Genomic DNA, 13,686 nt, shown 5'->3' on the forward strand with positions numbered 1-13,686 from the left:
TTTACTTCACAATCACTGGGAATCTGTTTTACAGTGCTGTACTTTAAGTACGTTAAAAGTAAGGTATGTTAAATCTGTTAAAAGTATAGTACAATGTTATCCAAACTCTTAAAATAAAATATCAGTGTTGATGACTGTACCAGTTTGTCTTTTAATAATTGTTTGATGAGAAGATAGCATTTTTATCAAATAATTTAGAAATCTGATTGCTATGCATGACATCGGGTAATAATTCTGTTATATTGATGTGAATTTTTAAAATATTACTGCCAATAAATATGTCATCGTTGTGCGGGCCGACTTCCGATCTCGCCTGGGTCGCCATGTGCGAGCTCTCTCCCGATCCCATTTGGGTCGCCATGTGCGAGCCGGGGCGAGCCGGGGACCCGTCTTTGTGTGTACACAGGCTGTGGCTGGTAGCCCGGGTACACAGGGTTGGAAAAGACCGCGGTGCGGTATGACACGCTCTAGCTAGAATCAGTCATGGAGGCATAGTGGTTGATTGAAAAGATTATTTACTTACACCCAAGGTGGTCGCGGTGTAGGCTGGTCAGCTTTCCAGGCTCAGCTCCGCTTGAGTTCTCGGTGGAGGACTCTAATACACTCGGTTCCTTGACCCCAGAGTGATTCAGGCTCCGCGGGGTTCAAGAATTCGTTCCCACGGAGCAGCTGTATCTCCGTGAGTGTTACTCGGTTCCCAGGTCCCCCGGAGCTGTTAAACTCCGTGGGCTCGACAGTTGGGCCCTTAGGATAGGGATACGTCTGGGTTGCGATCGGCGACGGGGAGAGGCTAGAGGTTAGTTGCCTCGGAGTCGTTAAGGCTCCGAGGGGATGGTAAATAAGTCCCGCGGAGTTGTTGAAGCTCCGTGGGTTCGATAAATTAAACCTCTGTTGCCTTCTTAAGGAAAAAGCTGGGTTTGTATGGATCAGCAGCGCTTGGAGATCCTCACGCTCCTTTCCCGAACTCCATGTGCTTTCTTTTTCTCTCTCCGATTTGGGCGGAAACCACCCAAGCCTTTTGTACGGCTAGGAAGCCAATAGCTAGAACTGGCGGGAAAAGCTCCTGCACGCGGGTTCTCTGTTGCAGCAGAACACTCCACCGTGCAAAAGAGCTGCAATTTGGCGGGAACATGATTTAGCGATGCTGAAGCACACACAAACAAGAAAAACCACAACTTTGGGTTGTGACAATTGTCATGTACATTGAGGGCCGCATGACAGGCAGCCAGGGGCAGATAAATATTAATTTTCTAAATTTTTTAGGGGCCCCGTGTGTCAGATATAATGGCTTGGTGGGCTGCATCTGGCTCGCGGGCCACATTTTGCCCACCCCTGCATTACATCATAATTGGAAAAAAGTAATATGTATAGTCAAACTTTAAACAATTTTAATTTAAATTGTCATCTTGTTAATTTCAGATCTAAGTCTTTTCCGACCAGTATACGCACCTAAAGATTTTCTTGAGGTAAGCGCTCATGCAACAATTAACTGACTATTCATTGCATTCATTATCTCCAGTTATGTGAAGTAAGAAGTATGAATGGCAAGTCTTCAACTGATTGAAACACTGTAACAGGGAGCTAGAGGCTTCTGTTACTTTAGGAGGGAAACTTGCTCCCCAGAACTATCTGCGTGGCCTGCAGGCGCAAATAATTGCCTGTCCAGGTGGTTGAAGGCAGCTGAACTTTGGATAGCTGCAGGAGAAGCCAGGGGTAAGCCAGGTGTGGGCAATTATTTGGACCCATGGACCGCATAGGCAGTTCTGGGGAGCTGTCACAGGCCGGTCAGTACCCCCTTCCTCCTGCAATAGCCCGGAGCCCATGCACCCTGCAGCTCCTCCCCACCACCAGCAACAGCGCAGTGCCCCAGCCCTGACCGTGGCGCACACCCACTTCAGACTTACCTCGACCAGAGAGGACCAGCCAGAACTTGTGCACATATCTCCAGTCTGGCTTGTCCTGCGCCTGCTCCAGACCACCTGCCTACACTGAGCAGTGGCAGTAGCCAGGCAGAAGCTGCTGCTGGGCATGGGGGAAAAGTGGCCCCTCCTCCCTCACCACTGCCAGGCTGTTCTTGCTGCAGCTGCCCAGAACCTGTGCTTGGGCTTCCCTGTAGCTCCTCTCCACTGCCATTACCACCACCTCCAGGCCACCCAGTGGGGCAGCGGTGGCAGTGCAGAGGAGCTGCAGGGCAGCCCAGGCTTCAGGTGGCTGCTGCAAGAAGGGCTTGGCAGTGACAAAGGGGAGGGGCTGCTTTTCTCCCATGCCACCTCTGCTTTTCAGTGTAGGAGGGCAAGTCTGGAGTAGGTGCGGGGTGAGGCAGGTTTGGAGTTGCATTTGTGGTTCCCTGCCAGTACCACAGGGCTGGAGGCAGTGGCAGCTAGAAGGAGCCACTAGTGCTTGGGCTGTCTAGAAAGGCAGTCCAGCTTCAGAGCCACCCCAGCCCTGCTGTGTGCCCAGGGAGTGGTGGGACATGCCGTGGGCTGGACAGTGGCTGGGTCAAGCAGAACTGAGGGACCTGCTGCAGGCTGGACAGAGTCCCTCCGTGGGTTGGATCTGGGCTGTGGGATGTATCTTGCCCACCCCTGCTGTAAGCACTTATTGTGTAGCTAGCTGCCTAGCAATATAACAGTAGGGCAGAGCCCCAGGTAGGGAGAAGGGGAATAGCTGCAGCTTAGCCTGAGAAACAGCAGTAAACTGCTCATTAAGTCAAGGGGATACACCTGTGGCTGCTCAGGGAAACACCTGACTGATAGGTGTTGTCCAAGGGATACAAGTCTGGATTCCTGAGGCAGAGGGCAGTACTGCCCTGAACTCTGCCAGCCCTGAACTTTGCCAGAAGAGCTCCTGGCAGCCTCGACCAGCAAGGAGCAGAAGCTGCTGGCCAGGTCAGATACTCCCAAGGGCTAAGAGAGCCAGTGAGTGGGGACAGGTCATTGGTAGCTGTATGGTGACCCCCAGGAGGGCTTTGAGTCTTTTAGTTTGAAATGATGGTTTTTATTTCTGTTTTAATTTTAAAATAGAGAACCAGGTTATGACTTCAGGGGAGGATTGGAGGCCATGTACCAAGTTACCTGGGATGCCAGGGTTTGAAGCCCTGAAAAGAGTGAGGGAGAGCGTGAGTGCGACAGGGGCAGGGTAGAGCTGAGAGTGCCAGAGCCTGTGCCCCAAGAGCGAGAGATGGGGCAGGCTGAGCCAAGAGGGCTGGAGCCTGTGCTCTGAGAGGCACAGCAGAGGAGAGGTTGAGACTCAGAAGCTGGACCAGAGGAAGTGGGCCTAGACTAGAAGTATACAGCCAGAGCAACCAGTGGGCTAAGGCCAAGGGGGTTGAAGCCTGTACAGGTTGGGGAAGAGACATAGATGTGACTGGGAGAGGTTGGAGGTCATGATTAAGAACTCTAAGGCTTAATTAGGTCCAGTAGAGCCACAGGGGGTGACCAGTGGCTCCAAGTAGTGCCAGCTGGACACCACTGGTAAATCTGTCGGGGCACAAGAAACAACCGCAGAGAACTGTGGAGTTTTGATTAGTGGGCAGAGGGCATAGAGGCCACGAGAGGTCAGTTTGGTTGGTTAGACACTGGAGAGCACTCGGGACTCGGGCAGCTTCCCAATCAATATCAAAAGAGCATCGAGGCATGGCAGGAAAGATAAATTGGGTAAGTTATACAGACTACCAGGAGTGCAGGCAAGATTAGGGTAGCCCCTAGGTAGCACCATGGCCACTGCAGGGCCCATCCCGTCACAAATGCAAATTAAGGTTTTTTGAAAAAGGATAAAGCAAGAGTGTAGACCAGGGTTCATCAACCTTTTACAAGCTTCATACCAGAACAGTCCAGCTCCGGTGGGCTTGGCTGGCATTGGTGCATCAGCAATGGGGAACTTTCCCTGTGCTTATTTTGGGGATAGGCATCAGAGCTGTGCCTCCACCACTACTGTTTCTCTCAGCCCCTGGTTCCCTGTCTCTCATGGGGGGTTGCCACTGCATCTCCCTGCTCCTGCATACACACACCAGTTGACCAGCACTGCTCAAACCTGCCTGGCCCTGGTGCAGCTCCCCACAGGCTAGAAGCTAATCCCATGATGAGGAATGGGAGTCGGGGGAAGTGTTGGCAGTGCTGGCACAGCTCCTAGCAGTTTGTCTTCAGCCCGGGTACAGGCAAAACTCTCTGGCGCTGCTACACGGCTGAAACAACCCAGCCTGCATTGGACCAAAACTGGGAGGGAAGAAGTGGTAGCAGCATGGGCGCAGCTGGAAGCTACCCAGCCCCAGCACAGATCCTCACTGCCTGACCCTGGCAAAGCCCTTCAGCTCCATGGGCTGGATCCAGTTTGTGAGCTATATGTTGCCAGCTCCTGCTATAGATAGCTGTATCAAATGTATTGGTATCAAAAGATAGTAGAATAAGATGTTGTAATGCAAGCTGTAGTACAGCTACAGCTTGAACCCTGTTACGTTCAAGGTCAATGTTAGGGTGTTTTAGCCAATTTATACATAACTACAGAACTGTGCAGACAGAACAGTTTGATACAACTGATGTTCATTCCCAAGCTGTAGCTTCCCCTCCCATTTTAAGGTGGTTAAAAGGTGCATTTGTCTGTATCCTGGCTTAGCAGAAATTGTTGACTATTAAGGGATGACATAAAGAACTTTCTTTAAAAGAATAGATAGTCCCTTTTGGATAAATTTCCCAAATCCTTAAGTAAATGTCTAAACTAATGAACTGGTAAGAATAAACTTTTAACTGTATTAAATTTAACCTCCTGTTATTTATTGAATGTTCCTAACCTTTGAAGTCTATAAAGTTCCTTTTGAACAAAAAGAGTTCTATGTTTAGAAAAATGTCAGCTCAAAATGTGATGTTAGCTTTTACTAATCAAGGATTGGATGCTGTCTAGGGTGAGATGTAATTTCAGGTGTCTCCAAGTTATAATAAAGAAATTTATATAGAGCCAAAAAAGGAACACAGGTTATCCCCTAATGGCTGGAAATATTTAAGCCTTTTTTATATGACTAAAACAACAAAGCTGAAAGTAAAAATAAAAATACTACTGAGTCTTTGAGGCCAGGGTTTTGTTGTTGTTTTGAATGGTTCACAATATTGAATGCCTTAGTGTAACCAAAAATGGAACTCCAGGTATAATCCACAGTCTGTTGTGAAATGCAAATTGCTGGTGATTTGTTAATGATATAACAAAAAAAACAGTTTCTGTGTAATACTCTGTCTTTTGGTTCTAGAAAGGCTTGCTTCATCTTTTGACAGTGCAGGACTGTAGAATTAGTCTAGTCTAATTCCAAATGACAAGTCTAATGACACACAAATTACAATTAGTAAATTCAGTATTTTGACCTCATTCAATATGAATTTATTGAAAAGAAGTCATTTTATAGTCCTATGTAAGATATGTAACTTTTCCTTGAATGGATGGGAACTATTTAGGTTTTCAAATCATAACTGCATGCTGTGAAATTAAAAGTGAAGTATTCTAATTTGTATATATGAGATTAATTAAACACACAACCCAGCTTCTCTTGTTCATATAACTGATTATACAAACTGTATTTTTTTAAAATTTTAATGATTCTAGATGCCATAATTGTTCAAAGTATTACACTATAAACATACTATTTATATGCAGTTTAGACCAAGTAAATCTGACTTGCATTTTAACCTTATAAAATAAGCACTGAAATTGTGTTTACTTTCTTCTTGGCTTCTCTTGTTCTCTTGTGTCTCCCATTTCCCACGGTCTTTGTCATTTCCCATGCTAAACATTTTAACTTAGAGTCTGGCAAAGTGACTAGTCCCATGGGAGTCAAGAACTGTTCACATATATTTATGTTATTTGCTTAAATTATGTGGATGTTGGGAAGTTTTGAAGAAATCTCCCTAGGACTTGAACCTTATTTATTTGTCTTTTTAAAATTCATATATGTTCTTATTCAAGTCAAGTGAATTCATGAAAGATCTTGGTAAGATCCAAGGGCTCCTTGACAGTTGGCCATTAAAATACCAAAATATATGGCCATTCAAAAATGCAAGGGATGTATAAAATTGTTCCTAAAGCTATGGTTCTAATGCTTTCTGGTTTGCTCTTGTTTTTATTTTCAGTATTAGAATCATGGCTATAAGGTCTATAAATGTGTGTAGAGGGTTTTTTGTGGGGAGTTTTTTTTTTTTAATTTTTTTTAATTTTATTTTTAATTGAAAGGAAAGGTACTGTGTTTATTCACAAAACACACACCTTTTTTCTAGAAATCTCAATTTTTTCAGGTCTCAAGCTGATTGGGTTTTTTCCTGGATTAGAAGCATGAAGACACTGTTACAAAATGGCTGTCAGCTTCTTTCTCAACAAGCAAGGAGGAGGGGTAGAGTCCACTGCTAGTCCACCCTTCCACAGTTGTTCTCAGCTTGTTTGCTGAGAGAGGCTGGCAGTTTTTGGGCAACAAGCCTCCCCATGAAAAAAAAAAAAATCTCTAGGTCGTGACTTTGGGAAAAATCTTATTTTTCTTTGCATTGTCTTTCAAAAACAAGGTGCACGTCTTACTGGGGGCGTGTGGTATGCAAGAAAATACAGGCACTGTGGCATAGTTTTTTGGCAAGTGGCAGATGTGTTAGCAGTGCAGTTTTGGAATTTATGCAACCCTAGGTATAAAAATACAAATTTCAACGTTGTACTTTCAACATTGAATTCAGAGCACTAAAAAGGGTGCTGTTGGCTTTCATGTAGTTTTTGAGAGGGAACTTAGGGTTAATCAGTGCATGTAGTATGACCTAAATTTGCAAAAATGATTTGTGATGTCTATTGCCTAAATTTTGGGCCTAGAGAATCGAAGTGAAAGGTTTTCTGAAACTCAAGATGTTTTATGATTTTTGTAACTACCCTCACAAAGTTATCAGAAATAATTCTGAAAATTTAAATGTACATCTGGCAACTATAGTCATTGATGCTTTTATACCTAATGGACAGTTTGTGATGTTATCTTAGCCACGTTGTAAATTTAGGTATCATACACAAGGAATTTCATATTTTTAAAGGTGCTGATGAACCTCCGCAATCCAAATTATGAAAATGGGGATCAACCTAGTTCTAGAAATCACCTAGGTCTAATTCAAGTACCTTTGAAAGTTAAAGATATTCCTGAACTGGTAAGTACCAATTTTATAAAATAAGTTTCTTAAACTGACTAATCAATAAGCTAATAGACAATAGGAAGGAATCATAATAAAGTAATATATTTTTAACATAAAGATGAATAAAGAAATAGCTTGGTAAATAGAATACTGGATCTGAAAAAGACTTATGAAAGGAATTACTTAATTAAAAAGAAGTCCTGATTAAAAATAGAATAATTTGCCTATAGGGGAAATTTTTGTCTGTCCAGCACAATTGGTGATTGGTTTATGCTTGGAGATGTTGGTATTTTTTTTTTCAGATGCGATTTCCTTAATAATATAGAGAATATTTAGATTATATACATGAGTAATTTATCCTTTTTGGATCTTATTAATGTCTTAGTCTCAATTAAGTCTTGTGCTAATTGCTTCCAAGCATTTATAACACATTGTGTTTAAAAGAAACAAAGACTCTCCTTCAATGGATGTCCCTTTCCCTTTATATTGGGAGGTGCTGTAAGTAGGTATCACTTTGTGGTGATGACTTTGAACCAAATTTTCTGATGCCCCTTTGGGCTACACAAGTATTCAGGGTGAAAAATATCATTGCAGACCCCAAATATGGCCAGTAGAGAATTTTCTGTGTGTAGTAGAAAACTGCTACCATGTCTACACAAGGTGGTAGAGCCAGGGGTGGGCAAAGTCCAGCCCGTGATGGACTCCATTTCCCAGCAGCCCCTGGCTGTGTCGCTGCAGCCAACTTTCATGTAGACCCAAGGAGTGGTGGCTCTGTAACAGTGTGGGGCCTGGGTTTCCATGGAGACTGGCCTCAGCAATGCTGGCAGGGCATGTAGCTGGATGGGTAGCTGGTCCAGGGCTGGGATCTTGTGACAGTGCCAGTGTGGTCCAGAGCCAGGGCAGAGCTGCAATCCACTGCCTGCATGCCCCGGGCAGGGGTGTGCAGGCAGCAGATTGCAGTTCTGCCCCAACTCTAGACCAAGCTGTCACCACTGCAAGATCCCAGGCCCAGCCCTGGAGCAGCTCCCTGCTTCCTCCCTGTTGCTGGGGCCGGTCTCCATGGAAACCCTGGCCCTATATTGTCATGGTGCTGCTGCTACTGGGGTCTCCAGCATTCTGGTCAGATCTGCCATTTTGCCCACTCCTGAGGTAGAGGATAATGCAGGGGCAGGGGAAATATGGCCTGCGGGCCAAATCCGGCTTGCCAGGGCATTCTATCCAGCTTGGATAAAAAAATTTAGAAAATTAATATTTATCTGCTTCTGGCTGCCTGTCAAAGATGACAGGAGCCAGGGGCATTAGGACTCAGTGGGAAGCTGGCAGGAGCCAGCAACAAGGCCAGCCCAGCCCTGCCCCACCCCTAACCCCCTCTCACTTCCGACACCACAACTGGAAGCCTTTCCCTGCCATGGCTTTCACTGCTTCCCTCCATGCCCGCTGGCCACCAGCACCATGTGGCCCCTGGTTGCATTGCTAAACTGCAGGAACATGGGGCCTGCGCTGGTACCCTGGGGCCAGGAGTGGGAGGTGCGTGTGTGTGTGTGTGTGTGTGTGTGTGTATTCATAGGGTGAGTTCCACACGCATACCCCATCATACACATGTCCCAGACCCCCTCACACACCCTAGCCACTCTCCCCTCACACACAACCTCCCACAAACCTCATACCCACCCACACCCCACATATCCAAACATATACCCACATGTTCCCACACCCCCACATGCCCAGTTCCCCACAAACCTACACCCACCCCCCATCCCCCCACAGTATACAAGAGTAAGACTTCATTTTAAGCTATTGTGCAATCACCTCTATGTGCAGTACACAAATGCATGTAAATCAGGGCAAAAATATTTTTTGAAATCAAATCAATGAATGTTGTAGATGTTCAATTTAAAAAAAAAATTTTTTTTTAAGAATATTATTTGGTATTTTTCTGGTTCTGAGATGGCAAAACCACTTGCTGAAAGGAGTACTCCTGGGGGCAGGGGGAGGGACTTCTGGTGGCAAAGGTTGGGGGTTAAGGGTTGGGACTTCCAGTCCCAAGATGGCGACCAGGGGGTGGGGCACCTGTCAGGGTCTGGGGCTACCATGTGGCCCTTGACAGCTTGCCAAAACTCGGTAAGCAGCCCTCCACCGAAAACTCGGTAAGCAATCCCTCCCCTGGGATGATGTGTTATGGCATTTGAAGGACACAATGTGTACCAGAGAAGGAAGGAAAGGGGCATGTTTGACCAGAACAGTATTAAGCTGGAGTAGAGCACTGCCATCAGATCCCTGAGAGACTTGATGCTTATAGAGTAACTTGCCTCTGTGATTGGGGGCAGAAATGAACTAGAGGTTCATAACCCTCTCTTCAGGGACACTATTCTCTACTACATCAAAGTATAGCTCAGATGTAAATTGAGAATCAGGGAGTATAACCTAAAAGGTTTTTCTTTGTTTGACTAGGATTTACTCCAAGACATTTGTCTTTCTTTTAAAAACACAATTTTTTTTTTTTTATGTATTAAAGATGTAGTTGGATTGGGAATGGTAAAATGTTGAATTTAGTTTATTTTTAATTTTTTTTGCAGTAAACCTTTAAAGAAGGGAATCACTCATGTCTTATTAGTGATGTGTGTTTTAATTCTTTAGTTGTACTTTTTTCCAGAAAGAATATTTTGGTGAACTTGGCTTGAATACAGGACAGCTGGGCATTGATGATTCTGCACAAGTACCGCCCGGTTAGTGTGCTTTAGCAATTTAAGATCAAAAAGGAATATTAAAGTATTTGCTTTTCTGAAATCCTGAATTTCCTGAAAAATATTAAAACTTGAGTAATACTCAAGCCATTTTTATAATTTTTCCATTATAAACATAATCATGTCAGTGTGAAACAAATAGTTATCTAATAGGCTAAGGCAGGGATGTAAACAATGGGACCTGTTGGTGGAATCAGGCTCTTGAGACTCCTGGAGGAACCAGAAATTTGGCAATTGGGTGAATGGGGATGAGGCATGCTGCTGAAATCAGGGCTATGAAGACCCTTGGGGGATGTGATTTGGCAGTGGTGGGGACACCAACAGCTGTGTTAACCCCTGTGTCTCTTTGACAGTGCTTGTCCAGCTGCTGGAGGTAAATCCAGATCCAGCCTACAAGGTTCCTTGCTTACTGAATCCTGCCCAGAGAGGCAAAGTGGATTTCACACCCCTGGTCCAAGGGTATAGACAGATATGTTAATTGTATCACTATCAAAAGAGACCCGTGCAGGGAGAGCCATTCTAACGTTAACCTTGCTTTATTTAAGGTCTGAGTTAAAGCAGTTTAGCTGACTTGTTTTGCTATATGATCATGCAGATAACAGTTACAACATAACAGCTGCTGCATGGTCCAGAGTAGCAGTTCCCCTCCCCTTTTAAAGCAGCGAAAATTTGTGTTTGTCCTTACCCTAAGACTGTTGAATTGAAAATGGATAGCGTTGTGGAATGTACAATCAGATGTGAAGAAATTGAGATGAATGACGATGAGCACCTGCAATTCCTATCAATTTCTGATAGTTTCAGGATTAAGCTTAGAGTACAAAACTGCGTGCCTCAAAAACCTTCAGAAACCTGCTGTGGGTAAGCTGTTCACTCAAAAGTAAAGCTGTGATGCCACAGGACAGATGGGTAAAGCCCCAGAAATCTTTGTAATTTCTCTCTTTGCAAAAGCATTATAGAAAAACCTTACATCCTCACTGAGGCATTGGGCAGTCAGCAGTACCTCTAATCTGTTGCTCTCTGGCAGAAGCTACAGTCCACTGAACCTCTGGACTTGGTCTGGCCTTTGGACTCGGTCTCAGTGGTCTGAAGCGGGGATGGTAGATTTAGGGCAGCCTCCCCTCCTCCGTATTAGGCGTATGTGTTGAAAGTCTTTGTGTGAAGGTCACATGACTTTTTAATGGGGGTAAAGAACCTGAGGCATCTACCAAGGTTTACAAGCAGCCTTATTGAGGAAGGTCCTAGGAAAGGTGGGCCAAAAAAGCCATGCCCCAACCTATTCTATCCTGGCCAAAGTGAAATAAAATGACTTGCTTGTTGGAACGTTCAGACTCTGAACCCTGCATTCTGTTTGGACTCTGATTTATGGAACACGGCACTGCTAAACTATGAATTGGTTAGACTTGGAATTGAAATTGCTGCTTATCAGAAACGTGGCTCTCAGATACAGGTTCTACCTAAGAGAATGACTGCACTGTATGCTGGCATAGTGAGCCAGCAGGAGAAAGGAGAGAGCATGGAGTGACCTTTGCAATTAGAAACAGCTTAACTTCCTGTGAAAGCCCCATTGCTGTATCTGGTTGACTCATGATGCTTAGTGCATGCAGAAAATGGCTTCATCTCATTGTTTAGTGTCATTGTGCCTACCCTTCAAGATAGAAATGAAGACAAGAATGTTTTCTATCAACAACTTGAAGAGATTAGGAAAACTCACAGAAATGAGACCATTATAATACTTGGTGACTTCAATGCAAGAGTTGGATGTAGTTTTTAGAACTGGCTTGGTGTTCTGGGTAAACATGGAATTGGTAATATGAATGAAAATGGTCAGTGAATGGTACAACTCTGTGCGAGTCAAAATCTGTGTGTTACCAACACCTACTTCCCTGGGAAACTTACAAGAAAGATATCATGGGAACATCCAAGATCAGGACACTGACACCAATTAGATTTTGTACTGACCAGGTGAAACCACCTGAAATAAATCCTGCACTTGAGATATTATCACAATGCTGACTTTGACACTGACCATGTCTTAGTCTGCGGCAAAGTCAGAATTAAAGCCAAAAAGATCCACCATAACAAAACTAACAGTCTTCCTCAGATCAACCTCAGCCAAACTAAAGACAGATTCAGACTATTTAATTAAGAAGTTGTGAAAGCAAGTTTACCTAACAACTCAGCCACCAAGGCTTGGGAAAGCTTAAAAGTTAACATGTACAATGCTGCTGTAACAATACTTGGCAAAAAATGTGAGAAATGGAGTCTGGTTTGAAGAGTGCTCTGAAACCCTTCTACCACTGGTTGAGAACAAAAGGACAGCATTAACCATCTACAAAAAATCTCCCAGCATCGTGACCCTGGAAAATCTGAGAGAGGCTCAAGAGAAGAGCAAAAAAAAGCCAAGAGGTGCACCCAAGATTTTTGGCTGAAACTGTGGTGATGTTCAAAAAGGCAGCTGATACAAGTGATAGCTGTGGAATGTACAAAAGCATCAAATGAGCAATTGGTCCAGTCAAGAAGAAAACAGCTCCGCTGAAAGACTTAAACAGAAATGTCATTGCTGATAAACAAAAACAACTTGAATGTTGGATTGAACACTATGGAATTGTATATTCCAGGGAGACTGAAATCAAACACACAGAGCTCAAAGGATCACCATAGTTTTAAGTTATGATGGATTTAGACAATGAGTCTACATTAGAATTGCAGAAAGCCATTAAATTGATCCCTGGGAACAAGGCATCCGGCAATGACTGCTTGCCTGCTGAAATCTACAAATTTGTTGAAGTACTTTGAAAGCTCCATACAAAAAACTAGAATTCTTGGTTCCAAAATGATACCTTTTATTAGACCAACTGGAAAATGTTAAGAAAATTGTCCTTTTCTGCAAGCTTTTGGGATCAAAGTCTTTTCGTCAGGCTCTGGGAAAAGTGTAGATGGTACAAGATGGTAAAAAGTCCCCATAGGTAGGAAATAAACTTCATTTTTGCACAGAGAGAGCTGAAGATGGAAGTCTGTCCCTCTGGGTCCAGGAGAGTGTCTTTGTGAGCTGTGTTGAGTAGCTCTTTGATGTGTTGATCAGGTAGAATTCCTGCCGTGAAGGTGTCAGATGGGAGGCAGGGAGGTAAAAAAAACTTCCTTGTAGTTCTGCAGTGAAGTTTAAAATCCAAAATCGGCTGAAATTCAGCATCTTCCATGTTTCAGGGGTGTACTTGGTAGCCATGTTGGTCTGAGACCAACATACCGTGTTGGTATGTCTTTTTGTCTCAGACCAACACGGCTACCAAGTACACCCTTGAAAGCTCCATGAAGTTTTACTGCTCTGTTGGAAAGAGGAAGTGGTACTGCAAGATTTCAAAGACACTCAGTTTGTACAATTATACAAAAAACAAAGGGGATAGAAGTGACTGTAACAACTGTAGAAGCTTTTCCCTGTTGAACATCATTGGAAAAATTGGCACTCGCATTATGATCTCTAGGCTGCAATCTCTAGGTGAAAGATTATTTTCTTGAAAGTCAGTGCAGTTTTTGCTCAGGACACTCTACCATTGATACGATGATTTTGGTCAAGCAACTGCAAGAGAACTATAGAGAAAAACCAATACCACTGTACATACCCTTCATCAATATGAAGGCCTTTGATACAGTCAACATACAGGTCCTTATTACTGTTCTGAAGAAAATGCGTTGTCCCCCCAAACTGTTGAACATCATTCGCTCACTGTATCAAGGTATGGAGGCAACTATAATGTATGAAAACAAAGAATCAAATGCCTTTGACATCATCAACAGAATGAAATGGGTGCATG

General features: G+C 43.9%; 1 protein-coding gene across 3 annotated transcripts in view; it reads left to right on the top strand.

Annotated features, from left to right (window-relative positions):
• Positions 1–13,686, top strand: part of TBC1D19 (TBC1 domain family member 19) — a 114,840-nt gene that overhangs the window by 46,813 nt on the left and 54,341 nt on the right. For all 3 annotated transcript variants that reach the window (XM_025208725.1, XM_025208724.1, XM_025208726.1), the window contains 3 exons: positions 1,420–1,466; positions 7,038–7,148; positions 9,787–9,859. In XM_025208725.1, the coding sequence (XP_025064510.1) occupies positions 1,420–1,466; positions 7,038–7,148; positions 9,787–9,859 (231 nt within the window). The remainder of the gene's footprint in view (positions 1–1,419; positions 1,467–7,037; positions 7,149–9,786; positions 9,860–13,686) is intronic.

The sequence above is a fragment of the Alligator sinensis genome, unplaced genomic scaffold, assembly GCF_000455745.1.
Source record: "Alligator sinensis unplaced genomic scaffold, ASM45574v1 scaffold183_1, whole genome shotgun sequence".
In the NCBI taxonomy this organism is placed as follows: Eukaryota; Metazoa; Chordata; order Crocodylia; family Alligatoridae; genus Alligator; species Alligator sinensis.